The 24,825-nt window shown below is 54.2% G+C and overlaps 2 protein-coding genes and 1 non-coding gene across 5 annotated transcripts; 1 reads left to right on the forward strand and 2 right to left on the reverse strand.

Moving 5' to 3' along the window:
• Positions 1-1,910: 1,910 nt before the first annotated feature.
• TRNAP-AGG (transfer RNA proline (anticodon AGG)) lies at positions 1,911-1,982 on the reverse strand. The gene has a single exon. It is a non-coding gene; the product is annotated as a tRNA-Pro (tRNA).
• An 874-nt stretch (positions 1,983-2,856) lies between these two features.
• On the forward strand, positions 2,857-6,442 carry LOC101915018 (ultraviolet-sensitive opsin-like). Its single transcript, XM_055808366.1, is given in 6 exon segments — positions 2,857-3,235; positions 3,676-3,821; positions 3,823-3,845; positions 4,369-4,534; positions 5,072-5,311; positions 5,971-6,442. Coding segments are annotated over 6 exon segments (1,074 nt in total). The 5' UTR covers positions 2,857-2,859; the 3' UTR covers positions 6,094-6,442.
• A 550-nt stretch (positions 6,443-6,992) lies between these two features.
• LOC101921455 (calumenin) lies at positions 6,993-24,171 on the reverse strand. 3 transcript variants are annotated; one of them, XM_027783680.2, is made up of 7 exons: positions 24,073-24,171; positions 18,584-18,820; positions 13,794-13,987; positions 10,522-10,688; positions 10,134-10,194; positions 9,205-9,404; positions 6,993-8,885 (listed from the first exon to the last, which is right to left on the reverse strand). In XM_027783680.2, the coding sequence occupies exons 2-7, from the start codon at positions 18,802-18,804 to the stop codon at positions 8,781-8,783; spliced, it is 948 nt and encodes a 315-aa protein (XP_027639481.1). In that variant the 5' UTR covers positions 18,805-18,820; positions 24,073-24,171; the 3' UTR covers positions 6,993-8,780. The 3 variants fall into 3 exon arrangements, with proteins under 3 accessions (XP_027639481.1, XP_005235377.1, XP_005235376.1); XM_005235320.4 differs by having other exon boundaries at positions 24,067-24,169; XM_005235319.4 differs by lacking the exon at positions 13,794-13,987 and adding an exon at positions 14,058-14,251 and having other exon boundaries at positions 24,067-24,169.
• Between the last annotated feature and the right edge of the window lie 654 nt (positions 24,172-24,825).

Consider the following 24,825-nt stretch of genomic DNA (forward strand, 5'->3'; position numbering starts at 1 on the left):
GGGGGTGCCCAGCCTTATGGGTGCCCAGCCCCGGGGGTGCCCATCACCATGGGGGTGCCCAGCCTTATGGCTGCCCAACCCCGGGGGTGCACATCACCCTTGGGGAGGCCATCCCAGGGTGCCCATCCCTGGGATGGGTGTTCCTGGGTGCCCCACTCACTGCCCACAGAGGGGGACTCCTTGAGGTCCATGGCTCTGCGGCTCTGCGGCTCTGCTGTGGGGCACCCTGTGCCCTAGAACCCTCACGGGGCAGCTGTCTCCACAGCTGTCTCCAGGGGTGGCTTTCTCTGTTTGCCCTGGCAACCACGTTCCCCCTTGCCAGGGTGACCCCGCCCTCCCACCCTGGGGGCCCCGCCCACCCCCCCTGGGGGCCCCGCCCTCCCCGACGCCGGGGTTTCCATGGGCGGGAGGGACTCAGGGGGAGCAGCGGCCCCCCCAGTGCCACTGTCCCATACCACCACCCCACAATCAGTGCCCCCAGCGCTCCTGCCCTGGGGTCCTTCCCCCCTACCCCCCGCTTCAGGATGCGTTGGGGGAGTGTTCGCTCTGCAGCCTACTGATGGCTCCAGAGGGCACGTAAGGGGGCAGTGCGGCAGGGGCTGGGGCCCGGCGGTGGGGGTGGTGGCAGCCAGACCTCCTGGGTCCCTGTGCTCCTCAGGACCCAGCCAGCCCCTGCTGTGGGGGAGGGGGGGTCAGCTTTCACAGCGGGAGGGGTCTGTATATGGGTCTTGTCTGATGGCTTGGGGAGGTTCCTGAACCAGGGAGAGTGATGACCTTATAGGTGACTGTCACACTGGGAATTGTATGGTGTGGTAGGGTACAGTATGGTGTGTATGGTACAGTCCATTATGGTGTGGTGTGGTGTGCTCCTGTATGGTATGGTACAGTACGTGACAGTACAGTGTGGTATGGTAGGGTAGGTATGGGACAGTATGGTATGGATGGTATGGGACGGGAGGGGATGGCACGGGATGATACAGTACGGTATGACCCAGCCCAGTATGGCACAGTATGGCCCAGCCCGGTACAGTATAGTACGACCTGCCCCCCCAGTACAGTAGAGCACCGCACAGCACGGCCTGACCCTGCACCATGCGGCACCGTGCGGAGCGGGTACGGCGTGGTGCGGTGCGGTGCTGTACGGTATGATAAACCCAGTCTGAGCCAGTACCGTATGGCCCAGTACGGTACCGTATGGTATAGACTGGCACGGTATGGTGGGACCTGACCTGGTACAGCCCAGTACAATCCGGAACAGCCTGGTGCGGGACAGTTTGGTACCATACAGTACAGTATGACCAGATTGGACCTGACCCAGTACAGCCCTGTATGACCCAGTACAGTACAGTACAGCCCGGTATGGCCCAGTACAGCCTGGTACAGTATAGTTTGGTACAGTATGGTATACAGTACAGCATGACCATATCTAACCTGACCCAGTACAGCCCCGTATGGCCCAGTACAACCCAGTACAGCCCGGGCTGACACAGTACGGCCCCACTGGGGCCACGTCCCCCTCCCTGTGTCCCCTCTCTGTCCCCATCCCCACCCCACGCCACGCCCCATAAGGTGCCCCTGGTCACACACACGGGTGGGCGCCCCCCGATCTGTGCACCCCCCCACAAGCACGCAGATACCCTCAGAGGTGCACACCCCCCCCCAGGCACCCACGCAGAACAGACACCCACCCGCGCACCCCCCACTCTGCGTGGGTACCAGGGGCGTGCCCCCAGCCCGCTGTCCCTTCACCCCAGCCCGCCTTTATATGTGCCCCCAAGCCGGGAGGGGCCCGAGCACCCTTAATCCCCCCCTAAGCGGCTTGTGCTCATCCTTCCTGCCCCCACAGGAGGCCCCGCAATGGCGGGGGGAGGGGCCTAAAAAGCGGTGCAGGGGGACAAGCAAAAGCGTTTGGGCTCGTCCGGGATTTGAACCCGGGACCTCTCGCACCCTAAGCGAGAATCATACCCCTAGACCAACGAGCCACCCGCCGCGCTTCTTCCCCCCCCCCACTACTCACGCGTGGGTGGCGGCCAGCGCCGGTGGCCGGGGGGCTGCGATGGGGTGAGGGCACGGGGGGCAGCACTGGCTGGGCAGCCCACCGAATGAGCACAGCCCCGCGACCTTGGCAGCGCACCCCACAACCATGCACCCCGCAGCCATGCATCCCCCCAACAATGCACCCCCAGCAGCGCACACCCCCACCATGCACGCACCCCACACAATGCACCCCCCAATGAACCCTCCACCCATGCAACCCCCCTCCAAAAGTGCACACACCCTCCGCAATGTGCCCCCCTCAAAAGTGCACCCCCCCAACAATGCACCCCCAGAAGTGCACTCCCCAACCATGCACCCCTCTGCAATGCACCCCCTAAAAGTGCACACCCCCCAACAATGCACCCCCAGAAGTGCACTCCCCAACCATGCACCCCTCAGCAGTGCACACCCCCACAATGGACTCCAAAAGTGTAGCACCCCCAGCACTGCACCCCCAAAGCACTGCCCTTCCCCTGAGATGCCCCCCTGGGGGACCCCAAACCTCCCCCCTGCACCAACCCAGGCCACACTGGGCTGGGACATCTCAGTGTCAACAGGACAAAGCTTGGGGTCCCCTCTGCATCCCTGGGGACCCCCCAACCCCAAGGTGGGCCGGGGAGGGGCCCTTATGTCCCCCCCAATCCCCCAGGAGCCCTGGCAATCGGCTCGGCCCAGCTTAGGGAGGCTAATTAGGGTCTCAGCCCAGATTAGCCCCCCTAATCCCCAAGTTTGCCCAAGGATGAAGCCTTGATCCCTCCCTCAGCTCTTAAGCGGCTTGGGGCTGGGCAGGGTATATCAGAAGGGGGAGGGCAGGGGACCACCATGTCCCCCACACCCCCCAGCCCCATCACCATGTCGGGTGACGAGGAATTTTATCTCTTCAAGAATGCGTCCTCAGTGGGACCTTGGGATGGTCCCCAATATCACATTGCCCCGCTGTGGGCATTCTACCTGCAGACCGCCTTCATGGGCTTTGTCTTTTTGGTGGGCACCCCTCTCAACGCCATTGTCCTGGTGGTCACCGTCAAGTACAAGAAGCTGAGGCAACCTCTCAACTACATCTTGGTGAACATCTCCTTCAGCGGCTTCATCTCCTGCATCTTCAGTGTCTTCACTGTCTTTGTCTCCAGCTCCCAGGGTTATTTCGTATTTGGCAAGCACATGTGTTCCTTGGAGGGCTTTGTGGGGGCCACCGGAGGTAGGTGGGTGATGCCACCGCAGTCTGGTGGGGCTGGAGGTAGGGCTGACCAGTCCTGGTAGGGCTGCAGGAGTTGGGGTGACCGCCATGGTCTGGTGGGGCTGGGGGAGTTGGGGTGATCACCGTGGTCTGGTGGGGTTATGTGTGGGGATGACCACCATGGTTTGCTGGGGCTGTGGGAGCTGGGGTGATCACCATGGTCTGGTGGGTCTGGAGGAGCTGGGGTGACCACTATGGTCTGGTGGGGCTGTGAGAGTTGGTGTGACCACCATGGTCTGCTGGGGCTGTGGGAGTTGGGGTAACCACCATGGTCTGGTGGAGCTATAGGAGTTGGGCTTACCACCATGGCTTTCTGGACCTGTAGGAGTTGGGGTGACCCCCGGGGTCTGGTGGGGCTCATGAGGGACATGGGTTGAGGTCCTGGTGGTGTCCCTCTCCAGGGCTGGTGACGGGATGGTCCTTGGCCTTCCTGGCTTTTGAGCGCTACATCGTCATCTGCAAACCCTTTGGCAACTTCCGTTTCAACTCCAAGCATGCCCTGATGGTGGTGGTGGCCACCTGGGTCATCGGTATCGGTGTCGCCATCCCCCCCCTTCTTCGGGTGGAGCAGGTGGGGATTGGCCGTGGGCAGGGGCGGGCAGGGTGCTGAACACCTGGAGCGGCAGGTGGGGGGGGTCATGGGGGTGCCATGGGGGTCCCAGGTGGGTGCTGAGCCACCCAGCAGTGCCACAGGGGTGCCATGGGGTAATATATGAGTCCTGGAGCATGCCACAGAGGTGCCACAGGGGTGTCACATGGGTGCAGAGCAGCCTGGCAGTGCCGCAGGGGTGCCAGAGGGTGCCATAGAGGTGGCACAGGAGTGGCACAGGGACACCATGGGGTGCCACAGGGGTGCCACAGCTGTTCCATGGGGTGCAGAGCAGGCTGGCAGTGCCATAGGGTGCCATGGGGGTAATGCAGGGGTGGAACAGGGGTGCCATGGGGGTGCCACGGGCATGCCATGGGGCGCAGAGCAGCCCAGCAAGTGCTATGGGGGTGTCACGGGGTGCCATGGAGGAGGCACAGGTGTGTCACGGGGTGCCACGGGGGTGCCACGTGGCATGGAGCAGGGGGTGAGCGTGGGCGCCCTGCAGGTATGTGCCCGAGGGGCTACAGTGCTCCTGCGGCCCTGACTGGTACACGGTGGGCACCAAGTACAAGAGCGAATACTACACCTGGTTCCTCTTCATCTTCTGCTTCATCGTGCCCCTTTCCCTCATCATCTTCTCCTACTCCCAGCTGCTCAGCGCCCTGCGGGCTGTGAGTCCCGGGGGCACGGCGGGCACGGGAGCATGGGGGCTGCGCACGCTACGTGTGAGGGCGGGGGGATGGCAATGGGCTGGGGGGGGGGACGACAGGTGGGATTGAGGGAGGGAGGGAAGGAGGGAGGAAGGAGAGATGACTGAAGGGAGGGTGGGAAAGGGGGATGGAGAGCAGGAGAGACGGAGGGATGGGTGGGGGGATGGTAGGATGGAGAGATGGGGTGGAGGGTGGGCACAATGAAGGGAAGGAGAGAGAGGGATGGAGGATTGGCTGGAGGGATGGAGGGATGGAGGGATGGCAAGATGGAGGGATGGAGGGGTGGAAGGATGGAGGGAGGAAGAAGAGATGGCCAAAGGGAGGGTGGGAGGGAGGGAAAGAGGGGTGGAGGGTCATCAGGAAGGAGGATTGGCTGGAGGGACGTAGGGAAGGAGGGGTGGAAGTAGGAAGGGCTGCTTGTACAGAAGGCCAGGCAGGGGGGCAGGCAGGGGGACAGGAGGCCTGGCCAGGGCCCCTGACCCCCTCCTTCGGGCACAGGTGGCTGCGCAGCAGCAGGAGTCGGCCACAACGCAGAAGGCAGAGCGGGAGGTGTCCCGCATGGTGGTGGTGATGGTGGGCTCCTTCTGCCTCTGCTACGTGCCCTACGCGGCCCTGGCCATGTACATGGTGAACAACCGGAACCACGGCCTTGACCTGCGCCTGGTCACCATCCCTGCCTTCTTCTCCAAGAGCGCCTGCGTCTACAACCCCATCATCTACTGCTTCATGAACAAACAGGTGCCCCGGGGACACCTCAGGGCATGGGGGCACTAGGGCCATCCAGGGACATGGTGGGCGCTGGGGACATCCAGGGGTGCTCAAGGACATCGGGGGACCAAAGATGTTCAGGGACACATGGGGACCAGGGTCATTCAGGGATGCACAGGGACAAGGCATGGCCATGGACCAGGGACTGGGCACCAAAGATGCTAGTGGGCTGGGGACATCCAGAGATGAGGGACACCTGGGGACGAGGACACACAGGGACTGAGGACACCTAGGAGCACCCAGACACACAGGGGTGCCCAAGAACACCCAGACACTGGGGACATCTCAGGGTGCCCAAGGACATTTGGGAACCAGGGACACATGGGGACCAGGGTCATCCAGGGATGCCCAGGGTCTAGGGACGATGATGGAGCAGGAACCAGGGACACCTGGTGCCAACGAACTGGGGACCCCCCAGGGATGGGGCACAATGGGGTATGAGGGACACCCAGGGACTGGGATGGACACCTGAGGACACTTGGCCATGCTCAGGGCCATCTCCAGGGCTGTGGGTACCATATCCGTGGGGACAGGAGACGGGGTCAGGGATGGGAAGACAGTCCTGGGGATGGGGACAGGGGACATGTGGGACTCCCCAGGCTGAGCTGGCTGCGTTCCCGTCACCACAGTTCCGCGCCTGCATCATGGAGACGGTCTGTGGGAAGCCCATGACAGATGAGTCTGACATCTCCAGCTCGGCCCAGAGGACGGAGGTCTCGTCCGTCTCCTCCAGCCAGGTCAGCCCCAGCTGAAGAGCCGCCAGCACCTGCCCCAGGCCCCTGGCTGTCCTCGCTATGGGGCTGGAGCTGCCCCAGGGTTCCAGGGCCACCCCCTCGGCCAGCCTAGAATGTAGGTGCCGAGTGGGACAATAAACCACCGCCACAGTCTGAAGACAATGCCGAGCCAGTCTACGTGTCGGTGGGGACGGGTGGCTCAGCCCCACGGCACTGCAATCCCACAGCAATGCCACCGCAGGACCCCGCTCCTTGTCCTGCCCAGGACACACAAGCAGTGGTGGGGCAGGGGGGTGGAATGCTGCCCCTCCCCTCACCCATGGGGCTGGGGTGGTGCTGAACCCTCCATCCGTGGGGCTGAACTCCCATTCATGGGGCTAGTGTGGGGGCTGAGCCCCCCCATCCGTGGGGCTGGCTCCCATCCATAGGGTCAGGGTGGTGTTGGGCTCCCATCCACAGGGTCAGGGTGGTGCTGGGCTCCCATCCGTGGGGCTGAGGCCCCACACTGCAGCAGTGGGGCAGCAGGGACAGGAGGGCAGGACTCAACCAGAACCCACGCACCCCCAGCCCCCTGAGGGCACAGGGTGCCGGGATTGGGGTGCAACTTGTGGGGCAGGGAGCGGGCCTGGCCGAGCCCCCTGGGACATGCCCATGGGGAGAGGGGAGCCGTGGTCTGGGGTTGCCCTGTGCTGGGGGAGGGATGCCGGGGGGGCCGCCAGGGCTGCGTCAGCCCTTCCCGGGAAACGTAAACACTTCCAAATTAAGTTATCCCCGTCCCGAGCGATCTGGGGGCTGATCCAGGCAGCACCGTGCCACCGAGCAGGGCCACCCCCACCCCCCATCATATTTCTGGGGGTAAAACTGGAGCAATTCTGTCGCGAGGGCCGGGTGCCGCACAGCAAAGCCCCCAAACTGCCTTATGGGGTGAATGTAAACAGGTTTATTGAGCCACAGAATCCTCCGGCACGGCCGCCAAGCGCCGTTTACACCAGATTGATAAAAATTAAATCATCCCGAGAGGAGAAATACTGGAGGAATAAACACGGTGGGGCGGGGAGAGGGGGGGAACGCGGGGCGAACCCTGCGCCGGGAACCAAAATTAGTGTCTGAAGCTGTTAACGCCAAGGAGCCACGAGCTCCGAGTCCTTCTGGGTGGAGAAAGCAGAGCGTGCCGAAGCTGCCGAGGGCTTTGGTGTTGGGGGGAAGGAGCTGGGGACGTCGGTGACTCTTCCCCAGTGCTCCCCTTCGGCGCAGTCTGCGAGCGCCAAAGGCGCATTCACTGCACGGGTCTGGCATGGGATTATCCAATTACCCATTGAGTTATATCAAAAGCATTACTTTATGAGAGGTACATGAAATACGAGGAGTATATATACGTTATAGTCCGCGCTTTTAACCCTTGGAGACCGATTTTAGGGAGAAGCCGGGGTGTTTTTCCCACCTCGGTGCGCGTGGCTGGCACCAACCTCTGCCTGATGCCGCCAGAGCAGGATCCACGTTGCTGCGGGTTGGCCGAGCGTGCAGGGACGAGGTGAGCGGGCTGTGAGAGGGAATCGAGAGGTCCCTGGGCGAAGCAGCGAATGCACGGTTAAAAAGACCAAAAAAACTAAAAAAATATAATTATTAGTAATAAATCCAGAAAGAACAATGACATGCTACGGGTGCGACGGGAGCACAGCGAGCATCCCCCCGTGCCCAGCCAGGCGCTGGCCTCGCCATTCCTCCTTCGTGGCATTTTTGGGGTGATAAAAGGCACTTTGAGCGAGGCCCCAGGGCTGCAGAAGCGTGAAAGCAGTTTTGACAGAGAGGGAAACTATATCGGCTCGCGTTGCCATCAGTTTCACTGCACCGGTGTGGCTCTGGTGAATTAACAGGCTCATTAATTGGGCTGGCGGAGGGAGCACCCGCGCCCGTTTCTGGATAAGGAGCACTGCAGCGCTCGCCTGACCGGGAGGCGACGCGGCAGGAGGACGGGCCAGGCTTTGCTGCCGTTTTAGGGGGTTTTTGCAAGTCCAGCTCTTCCCGGAGAGCCGGGAGAAGCACGGGCAGCTCGCAGGCAAGGGCTGCCTGCAAATCCTGCCAGAGGCGCGGAGCTGAGAGCACAGCTCCCCACGGGACAGATGAACCGTGTTTGGATTTGCAAAGCCCGGTCTAAAACAAGCATGACTCACCTCTGGTTTTATTTTTCCTTTTGGCCCTATTGTTCTCTGGCTTGTTCTAGGGTGGTGGGGGTTTTTTGTTGGTTTTTTTTTAAAAAAAATTTAATTTTAAAAGAGCAGAGCTGAGCACATACCAACAAATCAAGGGGGAGAGAGTGAGGCAGGGCAAGGGGGGAACCGTTGCCGTTGCTCTACCCTTGTCAGGATACGTGTTTCTTCACTTCATGTGGAACCAAAACAAATACAAAAATAAACCAGAACTCGTTAAGACCATAAAATGTGAAAATGTGAAAATCTGAAAAAAAACTCCAACCAAAACAACCCACAAAGTGCTGTAATAAAAGAGTTGGTTTTCAGACCAGCGAGTCCCCATCCCTTTGGGAAGAAGGAAGAGGAGGGGAAAAAAAAAGGACGGGAAGAGATATTTTGTTTTGTTTCACCTCATCGCCTGAAATAACAGTCTCAGTAGCGAAAAATGTTTCTTACGATAATCCCAGAAACTGTAAAAAATAAATTATTTAAGAAACAGCTTTCTCTGTACAGCTCTTAAAATTCATCGTGTCGCACCAAGGCCTCCCCGAAGTCTGTGGCCTGACTCCCCACAAACAAGTCATACTTCTCCACAATCTCCTCTTTGGTCAGCTTGCCATCCTGCGAGAGAGCAGAGACAGAAATTCCGATTATTTACCCCACGGCGGCTCCGTTCCCCTCCTCCCCAGCTCCAGCAAAGCCCACTTGACCCTCCAAGGGATGAAGTGCGCTGCCCCAGGAGGAGCCAAACCACTGCAGGAAGCACGCGCTCAGGCAACTCTTAATTAGACAGCTTAATGAAGGCACGTGCCGAGCCGTTTCAAAGGGCCGTCTGCATTATCCTTGGGGAAAGGAAATTCTCTGAGCTGTCAAGTCAGAGGCTGTGGGCCCAGCTCCAGCAGTGAATCGGGCAGGGGGAATATTCTCGGCAGGTTCCCACCTTGTTCTGGTCGGATTCGTAGACGAGGTGCCGTGCTTCTGCCTCAGCGTGGTCATAATCCGAAGGGAGGATCCAATCTTTGGTTTCCTCCTTGTCCATCCTGCCATCGCGGTTCTTGTCTCTGAACTCCACAAACTGTTCCCTCTCTGTCTTCACCCACTCGGGCTCATCAGCGTCCCCATCGTGGCTGTACATGTCACCTGGAAGGCACGGCACCCGGCTGCACACCCCCTCTGCCAGATCCCGTGCTGGTGGGACACACGTGCACGCCTCCCCCATCCCACAGGAGCATGGATTGCACCCGGTTAGACCCCAGGATTGGCGTGTGGGCTGCTGCTTCCAAGAGCATAACGACGAGACCCCCCGTCCTCTCAAGAGCTTGCCCTTTCCATCTTTGAGGACAGCTTTTACGCTTATTTCCCTAAATTCCCACCCAAAAGCTGACAGCGCTGCTTCAAATCAGTTTGGAGAAGCAGGCAGCATTTCTCCTGACATACTTTGGAGCCAGACGTGCTTCTCGCCGCCCCTCTCCCCCGCTGAAGCTTGCCTTTTCAGATAAGGGGTGTTAAAAAGGGCAGCTGTTAGGTGTCCCACCGCTGCCAAGGGAGGAGGCAGGGCCAGGCAGCCCCCGCCGCGTTCAAGCGCGGACAATCCTGGAATGGGAGCAGATGCTCCCTTGCCTCGGAGGGCCTGGAAGCTGCTTGTCCCACCCTGAGCACCCAGGGCCTGTCACCGGTGAGGGATTTAACCCAGAAATCCCACAGCGAGGACGGAGGAGCAGGGCAGGTCTAAAGTTAGGAAGTTAAGAGAGATAATGAAATTCCAGGAGGAGGAGCAGGGATGAGAAAGCACATGCCAGCAGCTGCTCCTGCCAGACAGGGCAAGGAGGGGACACAAAGGGGACACGGCGTGAGGCACTCGTGTCTCACCTATGTACTCCTCCAAGTCAATGAAGCCGTCCCCATTCTTGTCGATGTCCTCCATGGTTTCCTGCAGGCAGGAGAGGATGGTTAGCTGGGCTCGGAGCAATTCTCCCCCACAGCGACCCCTTCACTGGGACTGATCCAGCCCCAGCAAGCATGAGGGTGCCATCTACACGTTCAAAAAAAACCCCAAAAGCCGGTTTGTGTGCTCCACACAGACAGGCCAATCCTCTCTGCCTCTGGCCATCCCTGACCCACATCTGCTTGATCTGCTCGAGGCCACCCCACTGCAGGACTGCTACTGGTGAACAGCCTGATTTCCAGCCCTCTCCACCTCCTTCTTTGCCATAAACACCACTGTCTCACGCAAGATCACCAGCTGCAGCGGACCCACCTGCACAACTATATCTTTCATGTAATCGTACTCTTCGGGGTGCAGAAAGGCGGTGAACTCTTCCTTGGTGGCAGTCAAGTCTCCATCCTTGTCAGCCATCTTGAAGCGCCGTTCATCTCGCACCATCATTTGCTTATAATTAAACCCGTCGTCGGGGTCCGGGTCATCTGGGCAGAAAAAAAGAGGCAGCGCCCCGGGTCAGCTCGGGCCAGGGGGGAGATGCCCCATGGTCACCACCAACCCAGCCCAACCTCAACCTCTTCAACCCAACCTCAACCTCCCAACACTTCACCACAGCAGCCTGAATTTTAGGTATCTGTGGCCATCGTGCCTCTCCCGCACCGATTCTGCCAGGAGGAAGAGGAGGAGCTGCCAGTGGCCGTGGGATATCACTGTTCCCAGAGAAGATGCCCCCAGGAGTCAGGGATCAGGGGTTTTTTGGCTGGCGCGGGCCCGAAGGCTCAGCCCAAGCTATTTCTGGAGGAGAATGTGTAAGGGGATATTGGTCCCCGCTGCCGGGGCGGCTTCAAAGCCAGCAAAACATCACGCAGTGCCCGCCGCAGTGGGAATATCTGGGCACATATGGCCACTAGATACAGCTATGCCAACAGCTATAGATAAGCTTTGGGATACCAAAGTCAGCTTTGTTTGTCAGCCTATAGAAAAATATCAATAGAGGAGGACGTAGCTGAATCCTTGTGGGGTCAAGTTAAGCAAGAGCCAGGCCTGGTCTAAAAAAAGGCTCCCTCCCTTCTCTGTTTACATCCAGGACAAAAGGCAGGGGATTAAGCAGCTCTATACAAGCCTCAGTGCTAGCCAACCATTAAATATAAGACTGTAAGAAGATTTTATTTTAAGTTACCTCTATAGGGCACAATTAAGACTAAAGTTTACTATTCTATTCCCAAGCTTTCACCTTGAAACGTGGCATACGCCGAAAGCTCAGACAGAGCAAACAAAAGCCTCAGGATCAGTGTTGGCTGGCACAAGCAGAGTGAGTCGGAGTTAAAAAGCAGTGTCTTTTGATACAGGTGATTCTGCCATTCACGCCAAGTGGCTTTAATGAGCTTTAACCAGGTGGGTAGCAGCAGAGTGCTGAGCAAGTTGACTGTTTAACAAGGGTTAAACACACCCAAAACCGTTTTGCATTTTAGTCCCTGGCTTCAGTGGCACAAGTGAAACTTTATGAGGCAGGTTGAGCGGGGAGAGCTGGGTAATCGCTTGGGAGCTGCAGGCAGCAAAGCCACGAGCGCAACTTTTTAATCTTCCCAATACAAGCAGAACACACACAAGCATGTCTGGTTTCAGAACCCACCCATGGTGACAAGCAAGTCTGATGGAACTGAAGAACAAGAGGAAAATAAAATTATTATTATATAATTTTTAAGGCAGTTATTAGGGGAGTTTCACTTTAAGATTAAGCTCTCTGATATGTATCACTTAATCTTGCTTTCCCTATGGAAATATATTTCGATCCACAGAAACAGCTGGTGCACACCGAGCTACTTTATTACAGTACTGGATGCAACTCAGTGACTAATACAGTACTGAAGTTGGGAAAAAAAACCAAAGACCAACAAACCCCGCATTTCATTTTGATGACAAAAAGCAAGCATTTTTTAAATACTACGTAGAGCAGCAACAGAGGGTGGTGCCTCGGCTACCACACACCGGGAGAGGGATGTTCTTAACTCAATTAAGGGATCGTCCGGCCTCTTGGCTATGGATCAAGCTCTCCAGAGGCACTTCGAGCCAGAGAGAGAAGAGAGGGGAGAATCTTGTGTAAGGGACGAGAATATTTCAGCAGAATGGAGCTGTGGAAAAGCGATTGCTGCTGAAATAAGGAGCATGGAGCCAATGCATTAGGCAGGCACAGCTCTGCTGGCTAGAGCCCGGCAGCGTGGCTGTGGGAGTGGGGTTGCTGGGATCCTCCCAGCGTTCAGTAAGGACAAAAGCATGTGGGAGCAGCGCTATAAAAGGCTTTATCAGTATCTGCCAAGGGCACTCGGCATCAAGCACCGGTCCCCAGCTTGGGCTGGTGAGCTCTTTATGGCATATCGTCCATCACAGGGGCCAGGCACTCCCCTCTCTTACTAATTAGGCTTGAGGAATGGTTTTCTCGTTAAGGTTTTTCCTCAATAAAGGTTTGTGTTTTCTTTTAAAATTTTTCTACAGTTGCAGGTCATAAATCCCACTGCATGGACTCCAAAATTGTGATAAAAGCCTTCCTAGGACCTCTGCTCCCCCTTCACAGCTGAATTTGAACATGCAGATAGGCTAGGCTTTCTGTGGATTTCAGGAATTACATTACTAATGGAAAAGGCAAGCTTAGAAAGATCTGCCCCAGTCCCAAGAGGGTCTGGAAAGCTCAGTAAGAACCAATGGGGTCCTGGGGGGCCGATTTCCCCAGCCACCAGCACAGCAAACTTCAATCTTCAACCTACTCTTTCAATAAAAGAGCCAGAACCAAGAAGTAACAGCCTCCATACGTTCTGCAGAGCATATGACTATCTTTGGAAATATTTAGTAAATTAAACTTTATTTCATGCTTTCAAGCTGTAGCTCATCATACCATATATGTCTGCATTCCAGGAGGCGGGATCAACTGGCAGAGGAACTGGTATTTTTCTAACATCTTAAGCCCAGAAGAGCTTCTTCTTACTTCACTCCTCAGGGTGTTTAAGTCCTTACAGGGCTGCTGACCTGTCTTATGTTCCAAAATGTACAAGCTCTGGGGTCTAAAGCTACTGCCAGGACAACTGGATAAAGTGAGATATGCACACAGGACTTTGCAAAGTGATTAAAAGACTCTTTGCTAACAATCTTCACACATTTAGGAAAGGTGCAGATACCCAGAAAAATGTGGCTTCTACAGCCACAGGTTAGTTGGTGTCTTTCTGCGGGCCCTAAATGCCACCAGTAGCTTGAAATTCAAAAGCTAGAAGGCAAGAAAAACATTACCCCGTGTGCCTTTAATCACATTATTGCTCACAACTGAGTCTGAAGCAAAGTTTCACAATTAAGTGCATCAATAAAGCAGAGTTATAAGCTGCACACTGATTGCAAACTTCACCTTTGGGTTTTTCCCACATCTTTTATTTTTTCTCCTTAGATTACCCTTCACTAATACCATCAGAAGGTAAATTGGGAGGAGACTTTTTTTTTTTTTTATCCAAGGGTTTAGGGATGAGTGGAGAGCTCCTGCTCTGCTCCATCACACTTCTGCTTTATTGATTAGAGCCCACCACCAGATCGGACACCTTGCCCCTTACCGAGGTAAGTGCCATATGTCACGTTTCTGTACTCATCCCAGGAGATAAATCCATCTTGATTCATGTCAAACTCCTGCCACTGGCGTTCGACACTGTCATACACGTATTTCTTCTGGGCCTTCTTAATCCAGGCTTTCAGCTCCCCCTCCGTCACAAACCCATCCTTATCCGTGTCTATCTTATCTACAATCATTCTACAAAAACAAAACAGCAAGTTTCAAGTGCCAGCTCCGCAAAGTTTTTATCCCAAGAGTAGAGACCTACCTAAGATGTAGCCGTAGGTGGCATTTTTATATTCCTCCCAAGAAATGAGGCCGTCCTCATTGAGGTCGTGCCCTTTCCACTGCCGCTCTACATCCTCGTATATCCAGCGCTTTTGTGCAAACTTAATCCAGTCTTTCAGCTCTTCCACAGTTACAAACCCGTCTTTGTCTTCATCTATTTTACTTACAATCTTTCTGTAGAAAATGCAGAAAAATCCAGCAAGAGTTAAAGGAAACAAGGCTCTAGTTCTACCAGGCAGAGCATTAGAACCGGTGGTGGGCTACTGCCGGCTGCTGCAGTGATCAAGTCAAGGTGTTCATCACCAGGTCCCAGTAACGCAACCACAGGGACAGGTTGTCCTTAAAACCAACATATGGTTTAGCCACCAAAACACTGGCTTGCTCACTCTTGGGCCATTCAAGTTTTGTGTTCTTCAGGAACACAAATTTGCCCTAAGGGGGAAAGCATTTTTTTGTTAGACCTTGGGAAATACCCAGTTGTGTGTCTTCTTAACTCCCTTGATGGCATGCAAGGAGTTAAGCACTTAGACATACTTACATTAAAAGTGGGAAGACTGGCCCTGGTGAAGGAATACATACACCAAGCTTTGGCTTATTTGCACGCCCAAGCCCAGCAACGAAGAGAAAACCTTCAGAGGACCGCAACGAGAAACTGATGTCGATATCAGCTCCCACCAGAGAAGGATACCCCCCATTTACCAAGGGAGAAACCAGAGATGCGGGGTTTATAAAGCACAGTGCAAGGCTGCGTGCCTTCTTTATTTTTAGCAGCAGCTGTGAAGAAAAGCGGCCAGGAGGAATGCAGAGATCCATAGGCAGATGCACGTGAGCCTCGGGGAGGGGAAGGCAGCACGGTCAGGGGGAGCTGGGCTGTTTAATCCTCACCGTTCCTCGTGTTTTACTTCTAGGAGTACCCGCAATGTTTGCACGACGCAGGGCAGGCACAGCACACGTTGCCTTTCAAGCTTAGTGCTGGGAAATCTCAGTTTTGTACTCCCCTTGGCAGTGCCAGGCGATTAAAGCCAGGGATGACAGCCCAAAACGCTTTGCTCTGTGAACTGGGATCTTTTTTTTTTCCCTCCTTTTAACAGGAACGTTCAATATGAAACCAGTTATCTTTAAATTCAGTAATTCTTAACTCACGCATGCTAATGTGAGGAATTAAAAAAGACAAGTGTTTTAAGTCATCACAAAGACTACTAATTCCCCAAATATTTGATGCAAAGCAAAACACAGAGTGCAAACGCAGCCTCAACAAACAGATGGGACACCAGAACCACCCTGCACTTAGTTCCCAGGTTTTGTTCTATAATTGCTTTTAAAATGCAAAACCACGATTTCCTCTGTGGCACAAAGGATGTTCCTAAAAATGAAAAGCTGGATAGCTGGGTAAGACTGGTAAAAATATTTGCTTTAGTTCCAGAAGAGTCTTTCAGCTCGATGCCATACTTCACCTGTTGCAGGTGGCAGCTCGCAAACCATGCACCACATACCAGAGGGCTGAGTCATTTTACAGCCACATTTTAATACTCACTATTTCAGGGAAACAATTAAATTTTTTAAATACTGCATTGACATTCGAAAGCAGGACAACGACCCCACCATAAGAGCACATAATGCTCTCCTGTGACAAGGCACTGTGCAGGCTAAAACCTCACGCTTTGTTTGTGAGAGATTAAACTGCAAACACAAGAGTCTAGGATTGGGCTGGCTGGAGGCTCATTTCCCAGGAATGGCAGGGATCATCCTTCCGCAGCTTTATCACAAAGTGGCCTCTGAGGACCAGATCCCATTAGAAATTTCCCCAGCTGCTTCCCCAACCATAAAATCTGGACCATCACAGCCTTATTAAAAAGATTTCTGTGATACCAAACCCCACAGCGTCAGCAAAATGAGGCGGCAGCACAGCAGAGCAGTCAAGTGACAAGATCTGGGCAGCAGCAGATCTTGTACAAAACCACTTTTCATCTGTTCAGCCAAGGAAGAGAAATCGGCCACCAGCCGAGCTGTGAAGCACATGGAGCTCAGGCATTGGCACGGCTCACAGCCATCACAAGAAAAATGGGGGGGGGGGGGGGGGGGGGGGGGAACCCACAAAAACCTACAAAAAACACTGGAATGAAGAACTGGAGCCGGCATCAGTAGATAGCCAAGGCAACTTTTCCAGGAAAGGTTTCTAGGTGGGGCAGCAGAAGTTCAGTTTTAATTAGAGAAGTTTCCCTGTTTGATTGCTTTAAAAGAAAGTTAAACTCTGTCCCCACCTGGAGCTCAGGGCAAGCTGGGCACTGCTAGGGACACTTCGGCAGCTCCTAAACCTCTGCCTCCAGCTGGTTTGGTGGCTTAGTGCCGAAACCTGATGCTCACAGGCTGGTTTCCCAGGGCAGAAGCCACAAAAGCTGTAAATTTTAATTAAAAAAAACAACCCATAGTTTGTCACACAATGCCACAGAACCCTGTGTGTGGAGGGGCTGGCAGGGGTACCAGATGTTTTGTGATGGCTGGCAGCTGGAGTTGACAGGCTGCTTTGCTTTCTTACTCGCCCATCCTAGGGAAGTGAGGGGATCCTGTTTGCTCAGCACTATTTCCAGGAAACTGAGCATTCCCCTAATTCAGCAGCCTTTAAAGAAAAAACAAGGTAGAACATGGTATGTTGTTCTGAAATCATGGCTGCCCCAGAAAACAGGGGGGTGAGAAGAGCCGTACAGAAACAGAGTCATAAAACACAGAGCCAGTGCTCTCTCCCAGAACACAGTCCTTTCAACAGCACAACAGTCATTAAAAAAATAATTTACCAAATTTTGCACTCATAACAAGTTTATCAAACCAATTCAGGCTTGGGAAAGTGTGATGAATTTGCCTCCGACTTAAAAAAAAAAAAAGCTGGTTTATGTCAAGGGCCAAAGCAGTTTGAAATGGCCTCGTTAAAACATCCGAGTGGAAACTCTTACCCCAGCCCTGCTTCCACTGCCAGCTTTTTCCAGTAGATAACTCAGCAGAACAATGAAATTAAAATGCAGAGCCATGACAAAGCCTACGGGTCAGGAAAACAGTGCAGGGGAGGAGGATCGCCAGTGTACTTCTGCTCTCTGCAGAAGCAGAGCAAAGCTGCACGTTCTCCTTTGCATTCACTCCTGTTTTGAGTGGAAACGGAGAGATTCTCTCCAAACTATTTCCCTCACAAAAAGCCACACGGCTCATCCAATTTTGCAGCCTGCAGACTGACAAGGGCCACAATGGATCTAGTGGTCCAAAGAGGGTTTTTTTTCTAGTTTAAAGAGCCCGGATGGTCCATATGGGTGCTAAAGTACGTGTAACAGCCTGGCAACACCCTGCCCCACAAACCCAACTGTATCTATCTCGTTTACTTCACTCTGGGCAGCACTTCCCTGAGCACCTAGATGTGGTTAAGCTTTCTCTTCTCATCAAGGAGCCCTATTCCTCCCTACCAAAAAAACCCAATTTTCATCATGGTCTGCAGCAAGCACTGCTCCACCAACTGTAGTGCAAGGTGAAGACATTCAGCTCTTACACCGAGGGCTACGCCGGTGAGCAAAGCCCATCCAGGCGCTGAGATATTGCTCTGGGGCAGGAGGCAGAAAGCCTGCTGTCTTCAAAACCAGAAGAAAAAAAATCCCAAAGCTGAAGAGTTAATAGGCAACTTGGACCATCACAAGTCAGCCCTTCAGCCTGACCCCTTGAGAACTGTCCCAGCAGCAAAGCTGAGCTCACCAGGGAGGTGCCAGGCAGAAGCGCAGCCCACAAGCCTCTGAAAACGTCTCGTCTGGGCTGAGCCTCCGAAGTTTTAAGCCTTTCTAAGCCCAATATGAACAACTGTGCCGGCAGCTGCTGCCACATGCACAAAGGCACATGCTATAGTGCCAAGGAATGGAGATTGCCAGGGCCAGCACGGACCGTCCCTAATAAACACCCTGTTCTGATGTCTGCAGGTGGCAGAGAAGGCAAAGCAACAAAGCAGAAATTAAATTTGCAAGAGATGCTCTGTTTTCGCTAACTTGGGACTCGGCACAGCAACCAGCTGCTTCTCAACTAGGAAAAAATAACATGGCGGGAAAATGCAGCTAATCCTATGGGCCTTCAGACTCCAGCCCTAACTGGTGACTGGCGAGCTCGTTTAGCACTGTTTGAGTACAGCAAAGCAAAAGATATCTATTTTCATTCATACTTTGTAGTTTTGGGGAGTATTTAGTGCTTAGAAGCAAGTGTGCATGACTGGAATAATTCAAGGTGACCTTGCAGGCTGAGACCATCTCCAGTGATGGGAACTGCACATGTGCTGTGTAACTTTGTCACCGTCACTTGTGCTGGTCACTAAATTTCAGCTACTGCTGCCTTAAAAATGACATTTAAAAAGCTCTAGCTGAGACTAGCTCTGCCATCTGAGGTGCAAGAGAACGGTACATGAATGCTGGGGTGAGTTTTATGGACAGCACCACATGGATTTGTTCTCTCTCTCAATTTGATTTTTATTTGAGCTCTTTTCCTTACCCGAGTCTCTCCTTGCTCTCCTCTGGTGTGAGCTGATCGAAGGTTTTGGCCTCATCTGCGCCAAGGAAAGCATCGTGGTCATAATCGAAGTTCTGCGCGTCATCATGGACCTTGTCGCTGAGCTGCGGGTCATGGTGAACGCGGTCCTTCTTCTCGGTGGGTTTGCTTGAGATGCAGAGCATGGAGAGAGACAGGCACAGCAGGAGCTGAGGGATGGTCATGGTGGTTTGGAAGCACCTACGTGACAGCAAGAGAACAGGAATTGGAGCTCACCCTGCAACAGGGACACTGGAGCAGCATGCTGCCAGTTCCAGTGTCACAAACCAGAACTCTGACACCAAAACAGGAGAGCTGATAAATTAATATAAACTACTGGGGCAAAATCATGAGTGAATGCAGACTATCAGGGCAAAAAAAATTCCTTGAATCCCATGGTGCCTGCAGAAACCCTGTTAACACAGGGAGCAGCTCCGTGTTTCCAAAGCCGTGCGGTGAGCCCCAGCCGAGCCCCTCCATACGGCAGAGAGCAACAACTGCGCTTGCTGGAAGCAGAGCCTGCTCGGTGAGGAATGTGAAGGATGCATTGCAAATGCGCCCAGTGGATCGCCTGCGAGGCCCCTGCCAAGCTGGTCGCCAGCCATGCCGACTGCCCTCTGCTCTCACATCCTCCTGCCCAATTCCCCAATTCCCTCCCACAAAAAAACTCCTTCCCAGTGAGGTACCTTGTCTACCCAACAGCTTCAGACACTCCTCCAGGATCTCCCATACCCTGATGCGGACGGAAGCCTTGCCAACACATATTTCACTGTTAATTCAAGTCCCACCAGGCTTGTTACACCCATCTGGAACCCGATTCCAATTGCCAAGCGGGTGACAGATGCACATGATGACAGAGACGCTCAGGATGTGGCGATTTATCACCCAGATTGTCTGTCCAGTGCGCACACAGACATGTCACAGCATTGGGACAGTCGCAGCTCACCTCTGAGTAGAAAACACCAGATAAAAGCACAAGAGCCGTACTCTGCAATCAAAAAAGGCTCTCAGAAGTTTTCCCCATCCTGATCTCTTTAATCTAAATTTAAATCAACTAGCTAATACACGTATTCTTCAGCATGCCACCCCACCTCTCCAGCAGTAGGATCAAGCTGCCTTACTCTCCCTATGCAGGCAGAACTCCACCAGCACGGTCCTGCCCCAAAAATTTTATAAAATAAAGTTTTCCTCTGTAGAAACCAGAAGTTAAAGAACCCATGGAACTAAAATTACTTGCAGAGGTTAGAAAGGAATAACAGAAAGGGACCCATTCTATCTATTTTTTTTAAGACTATGTATGCAGCAGGGCAATGAATCCACTAAACCACCCCCTGTAATGCCTGAAGGATTCATCTGTACAATGTTTGGACCACATGAATCCCTTTGGTGATGGGAGCAGGCCACTTGCCCCACAAAATAAAAAGTTCTCAGACAGACTGAGAGTTGTTTGATCTTTAACATCACCATAACCGTGCTTAAAGCCATATTCACACTCAGAGGACACAAAAAGAGACAAAAACGGGTCACACTCATCATATAAATAGTCAAGCCTGTTGTCAGAGAAGCTCATCCTTGCAGCTGGCAAGGAATTGCTTGTCCGAGAGCTGCACACCCTGCAACAACAGCACTGCCATCAGGGTATGAACCCACAAGGAAGATGAAGGACCCAAGGAAGACCAGCGTGAGGTGAGACACTGACAGCGTGACAGCAACTGGGTGTTACCTGCAGAATGGGGTGTCAGGGAAAAAAAAAAAAAAAAATACATCAATTTAAAAGAACCTGAACCAGGTCAGGTACTGACAATGCACCCAACTGCTTTGCCCTAAAGGTCATCGTTCTGCTGGCTGAGTCGGAGCGGGTTTGGCTGCTCCAATCTATTGATCTGTCCCCAGCAGAGGCACAAGGGAATGCCTCCCACCGTGGAGCCTGCCAGCAGCTACTGCAGGCTAGCAGCTCAAGGGCTCAGCATTGCCACAGACCCGAGGGGCAAGAGGGAGCAGGACGCAGCTCGGTGCTCAGAGAAACCCTGCCTGGCATCGAGTGATGTTCCTGCTCCTTGTCCCTAGGAAGCAAAGCCTTGCACACAGCAATGGCAAAGCCGTCCTTCCTGTCCCAGGAGCAGGCAGGCCAACCTCAGGGCTGAGGCAAGGTAGCAGCAGCCAGTGAGCAAAGAGAGAAGTCAGACCCCAAAGAAGTGAAAGCATTGCCAGTTTTCCTGTCAAGAAAGCTGGAAACCACTCTCTGCTGGGCAGCAGGGGAAGAAAGAAGAGTCCCACTGCCATGACTGTACCTGCCAACGTGTGGCTCTCGAAGGGAGAATGAATGATCTGCAGCGGGAAGGGATGAGGGATTTGGGCTGTGGATTCTGGTCTTGTACATGGGAAATGCATAATGATGCCTTGGGCTTTCAGCCATTAATTAGTCCAAATAAAAGGGAAGCTTGGGCATAGTTCAGCTGAAGGAAAAAGACATGTGCATGCTAGAGCATTGGAATGGATGGAAAAGCTGGAAGAACAGAAGCTTTCCTCAACTCACAAATAATTTTTGCAACACAAGCCATTGGTGTAAACCCATGCTACCGTGTTATACCAGACATTCGGAGGATCAGGGTTTTGATCCCATCCTAGAGGCAGGATCCCACAGACCTCAGCCCCTGCATCTCATGGAAAGAATATCAAGATAACACCACCACAAAAATATCTGAGTTTAGAATAAAATAGACATCACAGAAAGCAGTAACACTTCTCACCGAGCTGCAGAGGGCCAACAGCTTGCCCCATGAATGCAGACCCTCACACTGCTCCTGCTGACAGCATACCACGCTGGAGCACGAGGCAAGGATGCAGAGATGGATGGCACCGCGCTGCCAGCCCCATGATGATCCTGAGGCATTGCACAGTGCCTGTGGGCTACCGCACAGGATGAGGAGATGATGAGGAAGGTGGGAGTGGAAGTAGTTCTGCAGTAGCCCTGCCAGGAGAGCAGCATCCATCCTTTCAGCCAGCACAGAGGTGGCTTTTCTCCTCCTAATCGTTCTCCAACACATCACAGACAACACCTCCTCATTACACTTTATTAGTTTTAAATGCACTAATACTCCCTTGTGGCTTTTATGACATGAAGGATACCTAGAACCACCCCCAGGGATTTTCCCAGGGCTGGGTGACTTCCTCCCTTCCCCACCTCCTTGCATCTTGCCTCTCCAGATCACCACAGAAAGATTTAATCACAGCTCCTACCAGTCTGCAACCACATGGAATGAGCCTTGTAGTCAACATCAGCTGAGGGAAGAAAAGCTGCATCCTCCTGGGGACAGGAAGACCAGAAAGCAAATGAGATTAAAAGCAACACCCGCCCAGCCAGTTATGATCCAAGCTCGATCCCAGTGAAAAATCCTCGAACCCTGGCTACCTCTGATGCAATCCAGTGCTGCCATGACCTCAGGAGGAGGAGGAGAATACCCCAAGCATTATTTAAGAGGAACTCTGTATATATACTTTTACACAGAGTACCAGACTCTTGCACAGCTGGAGCACATCCCAGCACCAAGGACCTGCCCAAAACGGACCAGCCTCTTGCTAATCCTGGGAGCAATCTGGACTAAAGCACAGGGTGACCTGGAATCAGTGTAAATACCATGATTTTATCTACAATGTCCACAGAGCGAGGCCATGAGCCATTTGGAGGTGATTTTAAAGGACAATCTGACCTCAAACACATATCTTAGCATCAGGCCAGGTGCCAGGGAAGCAATGAACCTTACTCTACAAGTAAAGATGCTGCTCTAGTGCTTGGTGAGACAAAAAACCCCCACCCATACCCCAACCATTATTCATAAATAATTCACATCAGTAACAACTTCTGCTGACCAACAGCTGCTCTACCAATAGTACTGACCCCCAAATTTTCCTCAGAGCTCACAGTTCTGTGAAAAACAATGCTTCGAGCTTGATTACACACACCCTTCTTCTCTCCCCAGCTACTTAAGCAAACCACAAACCGCTACGGGAAGGGATGCTGGCAACAGTTCTCTGTTCTCCTAAATAAAAGGGTCTCAGTGGTGAACCACAGGGAAATCAGAAGCAGCAATTAGCGGTGGGGAGTTGGGAGATATTCCCTCAGAACAGGGTCTCCTGGAACCTTGGCTAGAGGAGGAAGTCAAGACTCTGGTTGGTTTTGCAGCGGTATTGATGGAAGAACTTTGGATTCTGTGCTGGGCTTAGTTTTTACAGCAATATTCAAAGCAGACTGACAGCTTGAAACCCCTTTGGAAGCACATTTCCCACCTTGGAGTCCAGCTAGGCTCACAGAAAAAAACCCACAACAGAATTAGATCAAAGTTGGAAATTAAGTCTCTATTTTGGCTTTTCAGGGGATTCATCCCATCCCCCGGTGGCCTTGGGCTGACAGGCAAACCTGGTCCTTACCCACAGGTGGAAGACCAGGAGGTCACCTACGCACACTGCTGACAGAGCTCCATGTTACAACAAGGGTGACTGTGACAAACAGCAGCCCAGTACAAGACACCACGAAGTCAAAAGGCAAGTGGACACAACTGTGTGGATAACAAAGGATTATGTCGAATATCTGAGTTGGTTTGGGTTCATTAGCATATCCCTTCCAATAAGCAATTGCCAATGTTTGCCCTGCTGCGTAATTAACAGCAGTGATTGAGGAATTGCCACTCTGCTCCCCAAGGCCTGCATGATTTTATCAGGAGCTAAATAACGGGTGAGAAAGAAGCAATTTATGCCCCAAACAGTCACTCATCCACACAAGAAAAGCCTGAAAGCTTGGAGCTCTGCTAACAATGAATTAAGAGGCAAATGGACTTGGACGACACTTCCTCACACCGTGGGTCCCCTTGCAGCTCAGCACCAGCAACGCTGCAGCCAGTCATCCCAGTGCAGGATGCAGCCCTGGCTGGGGGTACTGACGGAGGAACGGGCAGCAGGAACCTGGTACCGGACCCTGGCTGAGGCCCTCGGGGGTGCGGTATGAGAATGGAGGCTCCTTCTCCCTGGGATCTGGCAGCCCGTTTCCCAGTGATGCTGCAGGGAGACCCAGACTGCACGGGGAGGCGCCAGCAAGGGGCTTCCCCCAGCCCCCACCCCGCAGGGGCACCAGGGCCGTTACACAGGGCGGTACCGGGGCCACGACGGCGTCGACGGGCATCTTCAGTCCTCGCCGCCAAGGCAGCCCCACGCGAACGGGACCGGCCTGGGGGACACACAGCAACACTGATGCACCCCCGCCCTGGATTCCCATGGCGACCAGGCCCGAGGCTGCCGAGGCCCAGCCCAGCCGGTGCCACGTTACCGCTCCCCCGCGACGGGCCGTCAGAGCGAGACGGACGCTGCTCCCTCTCAAGAACCGCCCCCACCAGCGGCCGGGCTAAGGCGCGCCCCCCCAGCACTGCCGGGCCGGGCCAGGCCCCGTCCCTCACCGTTACCGGGAGCCGCCGCCGCCGCCCGCTCTCCTCAGCCTCTCTGCCGACCGGAAGTAGGCGCCGCGCCACGCCGCACGGCCCCCCGCGCTCGCTCTGTGTCGGCCAATCAGAGCGTCGCTCCACCTCCCCGACTCTACGTCAGGTACTCTGACTGGTCTATACCGCCGTCTGTCCGCCTGTTCTCCCGCCCCCACGCTGCCTCCCGCCCACCTCCCCGCCCCTTCGCTCCCGCCCCCTCCGCCCGCCGCAGCCCCGCCTCCCTCCGCAGGGGACGCAGACGTCGATTGGCTGGAAAGCGCCACGTCCTCACGCGCGCGCCGGCCGGCGGCCCCGCCCACCTGGGCACCTCCTCCCTCCGCCCCGTTCCTCACTGCGCGTGCGCGCCGGGGGCGGTGTGGGGGCGGTCACGTGCGCGGGGGCGGGGGCTGGGGCAGGGGCAGGGGCTGGAAAGGGCGGGAAAAGGGTTAGGCGGTGGTGGGGGTTGTGGGGCTATGTAGCCTTTCCTCAGTCTTTCTGGCAGTCAGGGCTCGGCTGCTGGGGCACTGTGGGATCGGTCCCTTCTTCAGCAGTGGGGTCCTTGTGGTCTTTCTTCAGTGGTGAGGACGTTGTGGTCGTAGAGTGGTATCTCCTCGTGAAATGCCTCTTGAGTGAGGAGAGCCCTCCCCTCAGGGCAGCATCTGCCTGCTGTGCGGGGCTCTGCTAGTGGCAGTTCTGTCTGAGGAGGCACGCAGATCTCCACATATGGAATTGTTTAGT

This window comes from Falco peregrinus, chromosome 6 (assembly GCF_023634155.1).
Source record: "Falco peregrinus isolate bFalPer1 chromosome 6, bFalPer1.pri, whole genome shotgun sequence".
NCBI lineage: Eukaryota > Metazoa > Chordata > Aves > Falconiformes > Falconidae > Falco > Falco peregrinus.